The sequence below is a fragment of the Helicoverpa zea genome, chromosome 7 (assembly GCF_022581195.2).
Source record: "Helicoverpa zea isolate HzStark_Cry1AcR chromosome 7, ilHelZeax1.1, whole genome shotgun sequence".
In the NCBI taxonomy this organism is placed as follows: domain Eukaryota; kingdom Metazoa; phylum Arthropoda; class Insecta; order Lepidoptera; family Noctuidae; genus Helicoverpa; species Helicoverpa zea.
The window spans coordinates 8508175-8523887 of NC_061458.1; the positions used below are offsets into that span (position 1 = coordinate 8508175).

At 34.1% G+C, this 15713-nt stretch overlaps 1 protein-coding gene across 1 annotated transcript; it reads left to right on the forward strand.

Annotated features, from left to right (window-relative positions):
- Window positions 1-6167: 6167 nt before the first annotated feature.
- On the forward strand, window positions 6168-14218 carry LOC124632037 (cytochrome b5-related protein-like). The gene is made up of 5 exons (XM_047166690.1): window positions 6168-6395; window positions 7391-7800; window positions 9020-9208; window positions 10215-10439; window positions 13924-14218. The coding sequence occupies exons 1-5, from the start codon at window positions 6168-6170 to the stop codon at window positions 14216-14218; spliced, it is 1347 nt and encodes a 448-aa protein (XP_047022646.1).
- Window positions 14219-15713: the final 1495 nt, after the last annotated feature.

Sequence of the window (15713 nt, forward strand, 5' to 3'; positions counted from 1 at the left end):
AACGATTGTGACGTCACAACTCACAAGCAGATTTGTCCTCATCATTTTCTATCAAAAAGAAGTATTTTATCAAAACTTTCTTTACTTCAAGGGTACCCTTTTCTCTGACGTCATGGAGTTACGAGTAATGCTATGCAAATGAACATAATCAAATTGCAATTTCATTATCTTTTTAACTTGTTATCAATACATAAAAATAAATTAACAGGAAATACCTGCTTAACCGACTCCGAAGGAAGGGTAATGTTTTATTAATCAGGTTTTAAAAACATTTGTTAATTTTTTATTATCTCATCGATATGACCAGTATTTAATTGTGCCAACCAAGTCAATTTCTTATTTCAGTGGTCTGGTATAAATATCTCTCTTAGTTCCTTTTATTTGTCTCTCTACCAAAACAAATTCTTAAGAAAAAACAGTTTTTCATTAACAGGTAGGTAGGTTACATCAACTTTATATTGTGGTTAAGTACCTACTTCATACAGTGACTGATAGGTTTCTTCATGTGTTATTCTTTTTTAACAGCAAGATGTCATAGTAAGTACCAAGTTACACAAGTTAAAGTTCGAGGCCACACTACTTTATATCTTTATATCTCCTAGAGGTTTAGTCCTATACTTTCTCTTTAAAATAACTTGGACAATTCGATGTCATCACTCGAATTATTTCGATGTAGGCAACTGTGTCATCATAGTTAAGTTGCAACAGTAATAGTTCTTTGTACCAAAAGTTGCGGTGATTATTTTAAGATTACTGCTATTGCGTTTATGCATATTCTTATACAATAGAAGTAGGTATTTACAGTTGGTAATACTCTAAAAAGTTGTCTTATTTTAATGTCAAAATATTGTATTTTTGTGTATTTGTTTTTGATAATCTACGCCATTTACTTGAGTGCTATATAAAAATAGGCGGTCTTAAAACTGAGATCTGACAAAAGAAATTGGCACGGTAAATATCCAGATATAATTTAGACCAAAAGTCAGGCACAGCTGTTGTCTTGAATATAAGTTTGAAGCCATTTGAATAGATGAATCTAATTAAGGCTTAGACTACACCAAAATGGAGCGTCCGTTTGGTAGCCACACTTTTTTTAGACAAGTGTTCAGCAGATGTTTTAGTTTTTGTAGTAAGGCTGTATATTTTTTATAGTATTTCTTTCAGAGACATAATGTAGCTGCTTTATTTCCATTAGGTACTATGATGTGTTTTGGTGCAATTGAATAAAGAGTTTTTATTACAGCCAGGTTTACTGACTTCATAACTACATTCAACTACATAAGAAAAAAAAACAAAATCTAATAATTTTGTTATCTAAAAATAAACAGATGACACTTCAAAGACGTTTTGATATTTCTAGACAAAGAAAGATTTATCCATCAATAAAATCCATAGTTAGAAGTTCAATTAAGTGAGTTTGCTTACCTACCTCATTCGTTTAAATAACTTTAGATTGACATTGCTTACTTTTTTTATAGACTATTGCTAATTGCTATTCATATAGGTATTTTTCACATAATTACTAGTTTCTCATGCATCGCAATAACTCATAAATATTTTGTTTAATTTTTCGGATTATATTATCTTTATGATCATTACAAAGCGCTGTTTGTGTTTAAAATATACAACAACTTACGTTACTTAAGCTAAGCGTCCACTTGTCGGTATCGTACGCAACGGACGCAACGCACGCAACGGATCGTAGTTTTATTTATATAGAAACTCAAACAAGATGTGCGATGCGTACGATGCGGACAGGTGGACGCACTTGTTTGAGGTTCTATATAAATAATACTACGATCCGTTGCTTGCGATACGTCCGATGCGTACGATACCGACAAGTGGACGCTTAGCTTAAGGCTCTAGATTACAGGTAATGAAAGATGTCTAGTTGTAATTACCTATGTATCCATAACGTCATTAATCAAATTATCCATCTGCGGTTCTTCCTTATATTACAAACTGGCGTGCCCGATAAAGTGCTTATCTATGTCGACCACTTCAACTGACTACTAATTATTCAATTTCGATACCTAAGTTCTGCCTATAAGTGTGAGTGTATCGATATCGAATTAGGTGTGATGTGAAGTTATAACACCACATTAATCACTGTATATTTTATAGAGAAGTATATTACATCACATGTATCAAGGATTTAATTACGTACAAAATGTGCGCCAGATTAAATACTCTGATTATGCTCAAAAAGCCGGTCTTACTATGTAGACAACATTTTATTATGCGCGTGATCAGAAAAGTGCCGGTAAGAAGGATTAACTTCACCAAAAAAATATACTTGACTGGAACAAAGTTTGGGCGGAGTTCATTCACACTCAAAACCACTCTTAAGGCGTTGGATAAGTGATTAATATGTCCACACAAAGTTGTATGTTATAGTATCTATATCTTCGTGAATATCGATGGAAAGATAGATTTTTTTAATGTTTCAAATAAATTTTATCATAGTAAAGTATTGTTCAACTTACGAAACGGGCAGAGGGCTGAAAACATAGCAAAGGACAAGTCTATCAGCCCTCGTTTTCTGCAGTCGGGTAAAAACAAATCAAATGTTAACTGTTTACACAGCAACACACTTGACTCGTGTAAGCAGTAGTTTTATTATATAGTTACCATTATTCGTATAATTTCCAAGTCATCATAAAGTTGACAACTGCACTTCTCGCAGAAATTATACTTCGGCCGTTCAGAGAATGCGTTCCTGACACCTATCAGTTAGTCACGACTAGTGATGGGCACAACATAACACTGAGTTCGTTACCGTTCCTTCAAAATGAACCGCCGCATTATTTTAAGATTATTTTCGTTTTAAATTGGCGGAATCATTTGTTTTATATTTTAGTTATTTAAGTGGAAACCAAAAAAAGGTAATATTCATATAATAAAATTGTTTTATTTATTCTTTGTTACAAGTACATTGAATTGAATGTGCGAACAGAATATTAATCAGACTCCGATTTGCTTGAGGAGGTGGTGTCTTCATCATCATCTTCGCCTACATGTATAATTATATTATTATCAATAACAGAATCAATCCTGATATCTCGGTCTAACAAAAGCCGGGTAATCAAATAAAAACAGATCGAAAACACTTGAAAAACGTGGTCTATGCGCACGAAACGACAACGGACGACTGTTTTAGCGTCACAAAATGGCGGCCCATAACGCCATTTGGGGTTACCATTTTTAATCTAAGTATAAAAATGCGGTTTGGTCATAGTTTTATTTTTATATTTCATAAACGTTATAATTAAGTCTTATAGTCCATTATTTTCCAATTCTTAAAAAGAAAATCAAAACGTATTATTTTATATTATAACTGTATAAGAACAGATTACGATACTTGCCTGTTATTTTTAGCACAGCACTACAAAATATAAACCGCTGACATAACCTTGTAATAGCGCAGTATAGATTTAGAAAAATATTGTTTACCAAGTTATTTGACACTCAGTTTGGCACAAAATTATAACATTCATTGATTATTGATATAATAATGTTGTTTTAATGCTCCTCAATTGTTAAAACGGTAAACAACCAGCAAAAATATTTTTATCGTAACTGCAACGCCATTGCAAAGTTACGTCGTCAGTTCAATCGCGACGTGTCAGGAACGCATTCTCTGAATGGCCGAACTATAGTTTAAATGACATATAATTTAGATGTGGTTAGCAGTATACACACGTTGTAGGTCTTGTTATACACACGTATAATCAAAAATTAAATCGACTTCCAAAAACACTAAAAAGCAAAAAAAAAAACTAATTTTTGGTGCATCGGCTTAGAAGTCGGTGTCTAATGGATGGTAGTAAGTTAATTTTGCCACCGCCTTCTAGGCCGATGCACCAAAAATTAGTTTTTTTTTTGCTTTTTAGTGTTTTTGGAAGTCGGTTTAATTTTTTTGTAAAAAAGTTTTTTATTTACAGCTTTTCAGTTATCCGCATAGTTGTCACTATCCATATAAGTGGAAAGTTCTCATCAATACAGAGAATATAAGGCCAAATACGAGGTATTTTACATATTCAGTTGTCGAGTTCCCTCGACCTTCTCTGGTCTCCATCATCAGGTCAGCTCCAAACCTTCACTGCTGCATAGGTCTCGTCAATAGAAATAATATAAGCCCAAACATGAGGTAGTTTACCTATTCAGTTGTCGCGTTCCCTCGACCCTCTCTGGTCTCCATCATCAGGTCAGCTCCAAACCTTCACTGTTCAATAGTGCTTTCAAGCATACACCTGAGAGTCAAGTGTTTACCCTATGTATGCCTACAACTTTCGAAGGTTGCCCTAAATTTCTCAGGGTTTCTATCATTAGATCCTGACCTGATGTCTATGGGACCAACTGGCAGCTATTCCGCGTCGAACAAAAAAAGAATCACGTAAATCGGTCTATAAACCTCGGAGTAATCGATGTTCATACATAGAAAAAAAAAAAACACCGGCCGAATTGAGAACTTCCTCCTTTTTGGGAAGTCGGTTAAAAACTAATGTGGACTTCAACTAACTAAAGTTGAAGTCCACATGTAATGTAGTTTTCTGCAGTTGGCTCGACCGTTAGATCCCAGTACCTACCAGTTAGTACCTACCAGTTAGTACCTACCAGTTAGTACCTACCTACATCATAATTTAAGTTTAAATTATAAGACATATTACCAAATAATATGAATAATTCAGATTTTTTTGTTGCTTTTTGATTCCAGTAAAAAAACAGTGAAGGTTAATTGTTTCGATAACAGGTACCTAGCCATTTGATGTTAATCTGAGTTCAACAAAATCTTTGTTTTCTTAACGTTTTCAAATGTTCCATTACTCGCTGATAGTACCTACATTCGCAGCTTAATCACGGTCTCTAGTTACAGTTTCAGCCTTAATTTTGTAGCAAAGCCAGCCCATGCTTTGCAGTCTTAATAACTTTATTTTTTACTGTAATTCTTTTAAAACAAAACACGTAATCAAAACTATAACGATCAAAACTTTTTACTAACTGTTTTTGTACAAAACCACTTAAACGTGCCTCACGTGTATCCACTGCAAAAAATTAGAACCTAATAAAATAATGAACAAAAAATTAACGCTGGTCTACACTGCATACTTATAGCATATTAAGAATGGAAAGAAACAAATTAAGCATTTGCAGATAACTATACTCAAAATGTGGTAAATTAAGTTATATAAAAAGTTTATCTATAAAACTACTATAATCCCTAACTCGTAAACAAACATACATAGTAAATCAGAACTTAATCATAGAACAACATCTTTTTTAAACATAATTTCATCATCATAATCGCATTTACCTACGTCAATTTGTTTTTATGGAATTAACCCACAAACAATTTATACCAAACTGGTGGTCATTTCGTTAACACTAACGTCAATGGTTCTACGAAAAAATCTTTACAAAAAAACCCCATCATCTGATAACACATTATAAAACATGTACCTACTTAACACATGTTTTCCGAATTTAAATCTAGTCGTAATAAAAATATATAAATAATCTTGGTATAGGTACTAAACTCCAAAATAGATTCGAATACCTATTAATGAATAGTCAGTTATAAAAATGGATTTTTATAATGGACACCGGTTTGATGGACTGAGCATTAAAAACGTATTTTAGTCAAAATTGACTCATCATGTAGTTGATTAAATATTATTAACTCCATTTAATTTTATGAGTAACTAAAACATTATTACACAATAATTACTCAATTTTAATTAGTCCAATTCTAGCCTGAACTAATCACAAAAAATACGTGTGGCACTTGGGGACTGCCACGGTAAAGCTATTGCATAGCATTCTGTATTGTATTTGTCCGATTTCGGAGCAGCTCGTCTCGATTCGGGCGAGTTCCGTAAAGTCGTACAATACGTCTAATCGCACGACACATAGCGCCGTGTCGAAGACTGCCGAACTGACACGACGTTAGACGATTACGCACGGCCTACAAGCCACACCTCCGTGCCCGTCGGAGTGGGGAGCGTGAGGTTTTTTCGTTACGGAATTTCTGGATTTGGTCCCCGCGCTCAAGGCCTGCGATAGAAGCTATGCAATAGCTTAAAAAAAAAAAAACTTTACCCTAAACCTTCTTGTCTATATTTTATTCCTCTATTAGATTCCTTGTAAATTCACAGTACCAAGACAAGATGGCGCCTGATACCGAACAGATAGAGAGAAGACGACAGAAAAGCTTCCCCCAATTGGAGTATCCGATATTCCGCGATGTGGCGCCAAAATCCACCCAGAACTGGATCAAAGGAAAGCGGGTGCAGGACGGCGCCGAAGATCTGTGGAGGATACATGACAACTTGTATGATTTAACTGACTTCGTGTCAGCACATCCTGGAGGTTCCGAGTGGATTACTGCCACTAAGGTTAGTACACATACACAGAACTTGCTATTTGTTACAAAAAAGGGTTCAAATTTCTTGGACCGGTGGTACTCGTGTATTACTCAGCACACTCGTAATGACCGAATGAGCGACCTGGAACACGAGCATTCTTTGCAGATTTCCTTATCAAATTATTTTGATGATACTTTTTGTGATTTTCATACGTTGATTCATTTTGTATTGCAAACGTTCACTAAGAATGGGTTGTGTATCGAGTTTGCGAAGCGACGAGAAGAACCAACTATCGATAAAAACAGTAATAAGCTTTCACGAAGTGAACAATAGACGAATATACTCATTGTTTATTAATTTATTAGCCCGGTCAAGCGGTTTCTATTAATAGCTGTACGGTTCCTTTGATCGAAAAAAGTGGTTTTATTGAAGAAATATCGTTATTATACGTATGTAGTTATAGGTAATGGATATAATCATGTAGATGGTAGGAGCAAAACTAACTTCATAATGTTTTTAGATAAAATACAAATCGTTTTATAATATGCATTACATGTAGCAGTATCTACTTTGTAACAAGGTTTGCATGATGTTCAGTTTTAACTTAATGGAAAGATCTGGGATTACCAAATCAGGCATAATAAATAAATGCTTCATCAAGATTATATTGCCTCATGAAATAGTCACTCCAGCATGCTTAATGCATCTGGATTGGCATCTGTCTTAATACGAATAGTAACTAAGTAATAAACAATGATAAACATAATTCCATTGCCATTTGACAATACGCCTTACCTTCAATTATTTATGAATTTAACGGTGTATTATGGTAATTAACTGTCAATTCCATTTGTGGTAATATACCCAGTGGTTTGTTGTTCAATACAAGCAGAACACTTATTCTACACAAACAAGTAAATTGTGAATGGATTGTATAATTCACATTAACAACGCTCATTCCTAATGAGTCTGATTTGAATCTTTATTTAAAAATAAACCATCCTAACATATTTTTCATTCTTCAGGGCACAGACATCACAGAAGCATTTGAAACACATCATCTAAAAGGAGTAGCAGAGACTTTATTACCAAAATTTTTCATAAGAAAGACAACTAAACCCAGAAACCAGCCATTCACATTCAAGGAGGATGGATTCTTCAAGACTTTGAAATTGAAGGTTATGGCCCAACTGCCTGAAATACCAAAGGATTTAAGAAAAAAAAGTGACTTTGTGACGGACTCCTTACTCCTGGCTGTCATAGTATTAAGCCCTTTGAGTTGCTGGGGCTGGAGAGAGAGTTTTCTTCTCGGCGCGACATTGACACTATTCAACAGTTTCTTTCTTTGTTCTGTTGTATCTTGTGCCCATAATTATTTCCATAGAAGCGACAGTTGGCGAATGTACTTGTTTAATTTAGGAGGAATGTCGTACAGGTAAGACTGGATTTTTAAGTATTTTTACGATATGAATGTGAGCGATTACTAAAAGTGGACAAGCTTAAAATAAACTCATAATATTTATACTTCCCTTGAACTCGGTCGCCATATTTGCTATGCATTGCATAATTTATTGAAATGTGGTAGCACTGCTACCAAAAAAAGGTATTATACATCGATCATACTAACGTCAAGACAAAGACTAAAAAAAATACTACTACCGCAATCAGAGTGACAATAAAGCATTAGGTATAAATTCTAATATCTACGATTGCCTTGGACTTGAGCTACGGCCTCGAACATGAAAACCACAGAGTAAAGAGGTAAAGAGTAATTGCCAGCTAATAGATGCTTACAATGTAACGTGTTTTTTTTTTCAATTTTCAAAAGAAACTATTTCTTGCATTTGAGGTGTTTTGTTCGATGGGAAATTCAAAATAATATGGTTATATTATGTTGGTTTGATTATAGTATCAATAGAAATGAGGCGGGATCTTATCGATCGCGCTTACACTATAGCTCAAAGTTTTACTCGGAAAGTTCAATTTAAATGCGATACGATAAACTCCTATTAATAATATTTCCTGCAACCAGTTGTAACATTCGCCTTAAAAAAAATTACCAAATACATTAAAGCGCAATAATAAATAATGTGATAGTTCATCCCAAAAAGTTAAATATACAACTAGATACAGAACGAAAGTCCATTGTTACTTCAACGTTATGCTTATATATGATGAATAATAGCTCAAAGTCCACACAAAGTTGGGAAAAACTAGTCCAAGCTCAAGGTACAAGTTGAAGCATACCTACTAGATACTACTATATTCTACCACACGGACATTATACCACAACAGCTCTCATGTTGTGAGTATCCAAATATTAATAACACAGGCCTCCCGGAATTTCTCATGCCTGAGAAAATACATAATCCTTAGTTAAAGGTATTATAAATGTGAATTTTACTGTGTCTATCGCAACAAAACTATTGCACCGATTTCAATGTTTGCTGAACTGATAGTCTAGAGCCTGAGAAAGGCATACGTAGGCTACTTTTATACGTAATTTCAGTAAATGTTCCGAGATGTAGGTGGAACCCTCGAGAACAGCCGATAGGTGTATGCTCTTATACCTAAGGATCACTCAATAAAGCTTAAACTCAATCAGAATTGATAAATATAAAGTTATTATAACATTTGTAATTGTTTTTTTCCAGTGACTGGCGGATATCTCACGTGATGTCCCATCATCTGCACACCAACACAGCCCAAGATTTGGAACTATCTATGATAGAACCATTCCTGCAGTTCCTACCATATAAGGACAAACCTATATGGGCTCAAATGGGCGCCTTCTACTACCCAATCATTTATGCATTGTCGTTTATTACATGGCTTATTAATGAGTAAGTACCTATTGTTTTAAATATTGTAAAGAACCAAAATTTTATATATCATCAAGAACTGTTAATTTCACTTTCCAATGCAAAAATTAATCATAATTTAATCAGTTTAAACTTGACCAAAGGAAATGAGCACAAAAAGTCTGATATTAACTTATATTTTAAAAAGATATGTTTACGTATGTAGAACAATGCCACAAATGTTGCAATAGTTGACAATCTCTGATCCCTTAAAACAGTACTAAGTAGCCACAGGAAGAAAAAGAAAAGTAAGAAAATATACCGTTTCAAACATAGCCTTAAGGCTATGTTTGTAACGGTATATTTTCGAGTTACAAGACGATGTTATTAATTAAGTTTATATGTTACAACGGTTCAAGGTCCGACGGTATGGAGAGGTCAATAAATGTTGCGTTGGGTTCATTGGCACATCGATACATAAATCCTATAGCTTATTAAGTGCATACTATACTATCGCCTTATAGATGCGTATATAAATATTTTACTTACTATTAAGTACTATTGTTGCCTTCCTAATGTTAGAAAGTACAAAAACATTAACCGTCTTACCACAAAAACTTTTTAACGTCAGTTTAAGACTTGTCTAAAAAAATGTCAAATTATGACATAAGGTTCATTTTGGAGCCACATTTTTTTTAGACAAGTGTAAAACAGTTGTTAAAGTTTTTGTAGTAAGGCCATAAATGCCTTAAACATACACAATGATATGTCTTATCCAATATTATGGTAACTAAATCAAGCCCGTCTCATAAATAGGACAAACCGCTACTCCTTAAATTATTGACAATAATTATGATAAAGAACGCTAACTGCCCAACTGGCACACTAGTGGATATAGCAGCCTATTTTGCAACTTTTAGCTGTTCAATAGCGCTTTAGGGGTTCAGAAAGTCTCTTTAAGTTCTACTTTTGCCATAGCTGTAAATATCACTTAGGGTGGCAGAAACTGAACCAAGTAGGTATAAAAATTAAATTCTAAAATTTTCAGGTTGGTTCTCTGCGCAACGAACCATGAAGGTAAATCTTTAAGTTGGAAGAACTTGATACCCTTCACGATACCTACCTGGATGTACCTAATGGGAGGTCTTCCTTTTCACTGGACCATTGCTGTATGGCTGATGACGTTGCTACCAGCCAGTTTCTTTTTCATATTATTCGGGTTGACAGCTGGCCATCACAGCCATAGAAACTTTTTTGAAGGTGATATTCCCAGGTGAGATAACCTTTTTGGTTGATTTTGGCTAGGGTTGTATTATATTAATAAAAAAGGAATAGTCGTTCCCATCACTCTATATCCTAGAATTATCATTTATTTGTTATAGCGAACCGAAATTTATTTACAACACTATCAGAATCTAGAAAACGAAATACAGCATTAGGATCTCAATATCAGCACTTGCTATCCACAGGCAAATTTAAAACTAGCTTATTAAAAAAAAAGCGTTATCGGTATGGCTCCTGTTATCTTTAATAAAATTCCTCATTAAATGAAAAACCTGCCATTGATGAAATTTAAAAAATGTTTCACAAAGTTTCTTGTTGATAAATGCCTATTACACGTGTCTTGAAAAATAATCTATTTGCCTTAAACAATATTGTATAATAATTACTGCATTAAAATTTGCATGCCAACAAGGCAAAATGTACACGGAACCTATTGTATTATGTACCATCCCATTTTGTATGTACCTACATTCTAAGCAAATAAAGACCTATTCTATTCTATGGATTGGATTTGTTATACAATAGATCTCAAGGATAAATATTATTTCAACCTGAAGCTTTAGTCTTTGCTTGAGGAGTTCAATTACAGTTTTTTTTTTACATAATTTTTATGATTATTTCTTGAATTCCAAGTAATTAATTTTAATTGATTTCACAAGCCTTAATCTACCATTGTTCTCGAAAATTGCATCTACATTTTTATTAAGTATAAAAGTTATGCTAATATACCTACCTTCCGCGATATAATATTATTTCTTGTTGGCTAAAACAAATTTACTTTTGCATCTACTGCTTCTAAACTACAAACGATTACATACACATTCAAAAATACGGTTTACCCTCCAGTCGAACTTTAGGAAAACCCCGAAATTAACGTAAACACACAGTTCTTTAAAACGTTAAATATTTACACGGATTGGCAAAACAGAAAATGCACATGACTCAACAATGGTTCACTTCCTTTTTTTTAAAATAAGCTGCTGGAAGATAAATCATAAGCCTTTTCAATGATTTCACAACGACCTTTTACGGTAATATGTACATACTTACAGACTAAATATTTGTAGCCGTCGTTACGAAATACGAGCCTTTAATGTATATTGTGTATTTTAGTTTCATCCTCAAAAGGCGACAAATTGAACGTTACACCAATTAGCAGCTGCAATTTACCTGCAGTCGATTGAAGTTTTATCGCCGGAACCATCCTGCTAAACTGAGCCAACTTGTGTCCGTTCAAACTGCACCTTTCACTTTAATTACAATTAACTTTTACTACGAACACCTTTGAAACACTCGATTCAGCTTTCCTATCGATAAAGGTCTCGTTGATTTGATAAACTATTTAAATCGTCTCTTTGATAGTGTTGGAACCATCTATATTTCGCTTGCCGTAAATCATACATCAAACCTTTTTCGTGGAATAAAATACGAAAAATAATAAACAGTATTCCGAAGTTAATCACTTTGATAGATGACTACAACAGACGATATACCAATGTAACAAATTCCTAAATCTTTCAAAGAAATGCCTTTGTACGAAAAATACATGTTCTGAATCCTTTTCATGTCAATCTATATTGAAGGCATTGACATGAAATTACCCAACTAGCACACTGGTGGAAATAGCAGCCTATTTTGCAACCGTTAGCTGTACAGTAGTGCTTTAGGGGTTCCGAAAGTAACATTAAGTTCTACTATTGCTTCCGTAGCTGCTCATAGCTGTAAATATCACTTAAGGCAGCAGAAACTGAACCAATGTCACTCTAGGTTTTACAAGAGATCATTCGACAACCCATTTGCAGCCTACATCTTTAAGAGAGAGTTCAAACCATTATGTTAAAGGTTAAAGCTGCTAAAAAGTTTCTATTGCCGCTGATGTACGCGTTACAACTGCATAAAGACTCTAATTGTAGACTTTTTAACGGAACTGTATAAAAGATATATTTATCACTTTTCTGCCACTAAAGGTTCCATTGCAGAAGTGATTTGTTCTTTTGTGCAGGCTTAAGTAGGAATTTGAACCTCTGTTCTACTTATAGCCACATTAAGGCTCCACAATAGAAGCAGGAGATTAATAGACATTGCCTGCTCATTTGGATACATTCTGTTATTTTATTCACAAACACAAGCAAGGGTCCTGTAGATTTTGTTTTCTCAATTACTGATAACGAATCAGTTACAGAGGAAAAATAATGTTTGTTTTGAAGTAAAAAAAACATATAACAGAAAATATGTAATTATTCAAGAATATAAAAAAAATCAGTAGCTCCATTTATTTACTCTCAAGTATAGTGAAACACTCCGTTTTTCCCATTTAGATGGACAGATGCAAAGTTCTTGTTTATTTTGTTGTGCATTGTAAGTTTGAATTATTTTGAACGGTACTCTGAAAACAAGGTAACACATAGTAATTTAGTGTTAAACAATTAAGAATAATATATCATCGTATTATAGAGTTTCCAACGACTTCTACGGATCTCTAAACAAGTAGCCATTAATAGTGTGGTTTGATATCTGCAGTATCACAGTGCAGACTTGAACTGCAATAGTGGTACAGATATTACTTGGACCTTCAGAAGAGTGAAACTTAGCGCTATGACGCGCAGAGAGGAGTTTTTAAGGTTGAAGTTGTAACTTAAAGCTGCTTTCAATGGATGCCATGTTTACAAGATAATTATTTATTAGTAATCGAGAAATTAATAGGTTTTTATCGCATTTGTAGTAAAATGTATCTAAATATCGATCAAGCAACTTACTAAAAACGAATGTAGTCCAGTATGTAATTTCAATATCGTGTAGGTATGTGATACAAAAATATTTATATAATAATAATTTATATATTTTACGATATTCTGAGGTAATTATTGAGGCGCGTTAAAAATACTTCAACAATATCAACTATATTCACGATAAACTGATCTGCGTTTGTAGCTACTTACCATATAATACAAAATATAGCTCAAAAACACTTACCTTCACTTAATATTTATTTGTATTCAGTAATGTCTGACTTAGGAACAACAAATATATTTTATAAATGAGAGACAAGGTGAACGATCAGTGAAGTTTTCTTCATTCGGCTAAATTTGTCATTCATTCAATCATCGCCATAAGAGCTTTAGTATGATGTTAATTATTAGTTGCCGCTCCTGTATCGCTTTTATGCCTCTACTATGAAGTTGTGCCCCTTTGGCTGCAAAGCTGCTGCATAAGGTCTGTAGAGCACGCTCTGGCGCTTGAGCTTGGCACCTTTAGTAGTAATCGGATTGGCTCTAAAGCTCTTAAGCAACAGTTTTGTGCTACTTGGGTAATTTATAAATGAGCACAAAAATGTACGGTGTAATTCTTGGTAACATAAAATAAAAAACGTATGAAGCATGAGGTTGATCGCGACCTTCGATGTTATGTAACTGTCCTTATTTATTACAAACATTAAGTGATTTATTAAAAACGATTTATCTATGTTTTTTCAGGGACGAAAACATCGATTGGGGCCTCCACCAGCTGGATGCCATAGTCGAGAGAATCGATTACGCGGGCAACCATTTTAAATCGATTACTCGGTTTGGCGATCATGCTCTGCATCACTTTTTCCCCACACTAGACCACGCGGAGTTGAAATTCCTATACCCGACCCTTTTCGAACATTGTGAAAAGTTCGAATCGCAATTAAAAACAAATACATTCTATGAAGCGATAATTAGTGCCAGCAAGCAATTAATAAGAAAATTCCCAAATAATTTTGAGGATGGCAAAATTGTGAAATAAGATATAGACAAAATGAATGCCCAAATGATACCTACATTTACAATAATGAGGCTGATTTGCTTATTATTAATTTATATTCGTTGACAAAGAGATTTTACAAGACAAAAAAGAGATAGTTTTGAAAAAATTGTGTCTTTACAAAAGTCAAGGTAGTATCACCAAAAATGTTTGTCATATATTTTATAGACACGGTGCAGGTATCGAATATAAATTAGGAGACCAATAATTAATCACTATGACTTAATGGCTATGGAATGAAATATATAGACTGTATTAATATTCATAAATCAATTTTGTATTTAATTTCCTGTTTCGATACTAATATCCCAAAAAACTGAAAAGTCAAGAATATACTGTGTTGCTGTAAAATATTTTACGAACTTATCCATATCTGACAGGGCTTTTTAATCTCCTCTTCGTCTTTGTTCTCTACTTTCTTCATCACTGATCTGCCACCTTACACCTGCCACTATCCGCTATAACAGACTTTTTCAATTTGTGAAAACCACTCAAACGTTATCCTAAGACATATACTTTAATAAGCTTTAATTTTAAGGGATTTCACAGAGAACTTTCTTCAAAAGCATTCACAACGAGCATTTCTTAACCCTGAAATACTAACACAAGAAATTCACATAGCAAGTTGCAACAAATGTTTAATAAATGTCGGACAGCTCCGCTAGTCGTGCAAGTAGTTCGCGACACTCGCGCAGTCGACGCGGGACATTTGTAACACGCTGCAAGTCTGATTGTAGGGATCCTCCCCTTTTGTGGAACAACTTCGGAAGACTCTTCACAGGTTGCCTCTTGATTATTGTTAAATACCTGTGACCTTATTATTTTCTGTGAGACTTAATACTTGTACTACATGGCCACACATCCACAACACAACCTTGATGAATCAACCTGTGCGGTTGCTGAGCAGTAATCCACTACATTCTCAATAGATTTCTTATAATATGGTATAATTCTTGGTGTCTATCACGATTCTAAGCTTTTATTTGACAGTCACATTGAACAAGTAGTTGCTAAAGCGTCAAAAGCCTTAGGATTTGTGATGAGAATATCCAAGTGCTTTAAAAAAGGTAAAACACTTAAAATTCTTTATTGTGCATTTGTAAGAAGTCACCTTGAGTATGCATCACAAATTTGGAACCCACGCTATGACAAATATATTGATCGCTTAGAGAGCATTCAGAAACGTTTTATAAGATTTTTATGTTATCGGCTCAATATACCATACAGGTCAGAGAATTATATAAATCAATGCAAAAAATTCCACCTTCAGTCACTTGTAAACCGACGCCGTTTAGCCGACTGTTCATTTCTACTCAAACTGCTGTCAAATGAAATTGACTGCCCTAATTTATTGCAGAAACTTAGTTTCTCAGTTCCTCAAAAATCTGTTCGGTTTAACCCACCTATATCAGTCCCATTGTCATCTTCGAACTATAGGCAGAATACATATATGTTGCGAGCGAGCAAGGATTTTAAC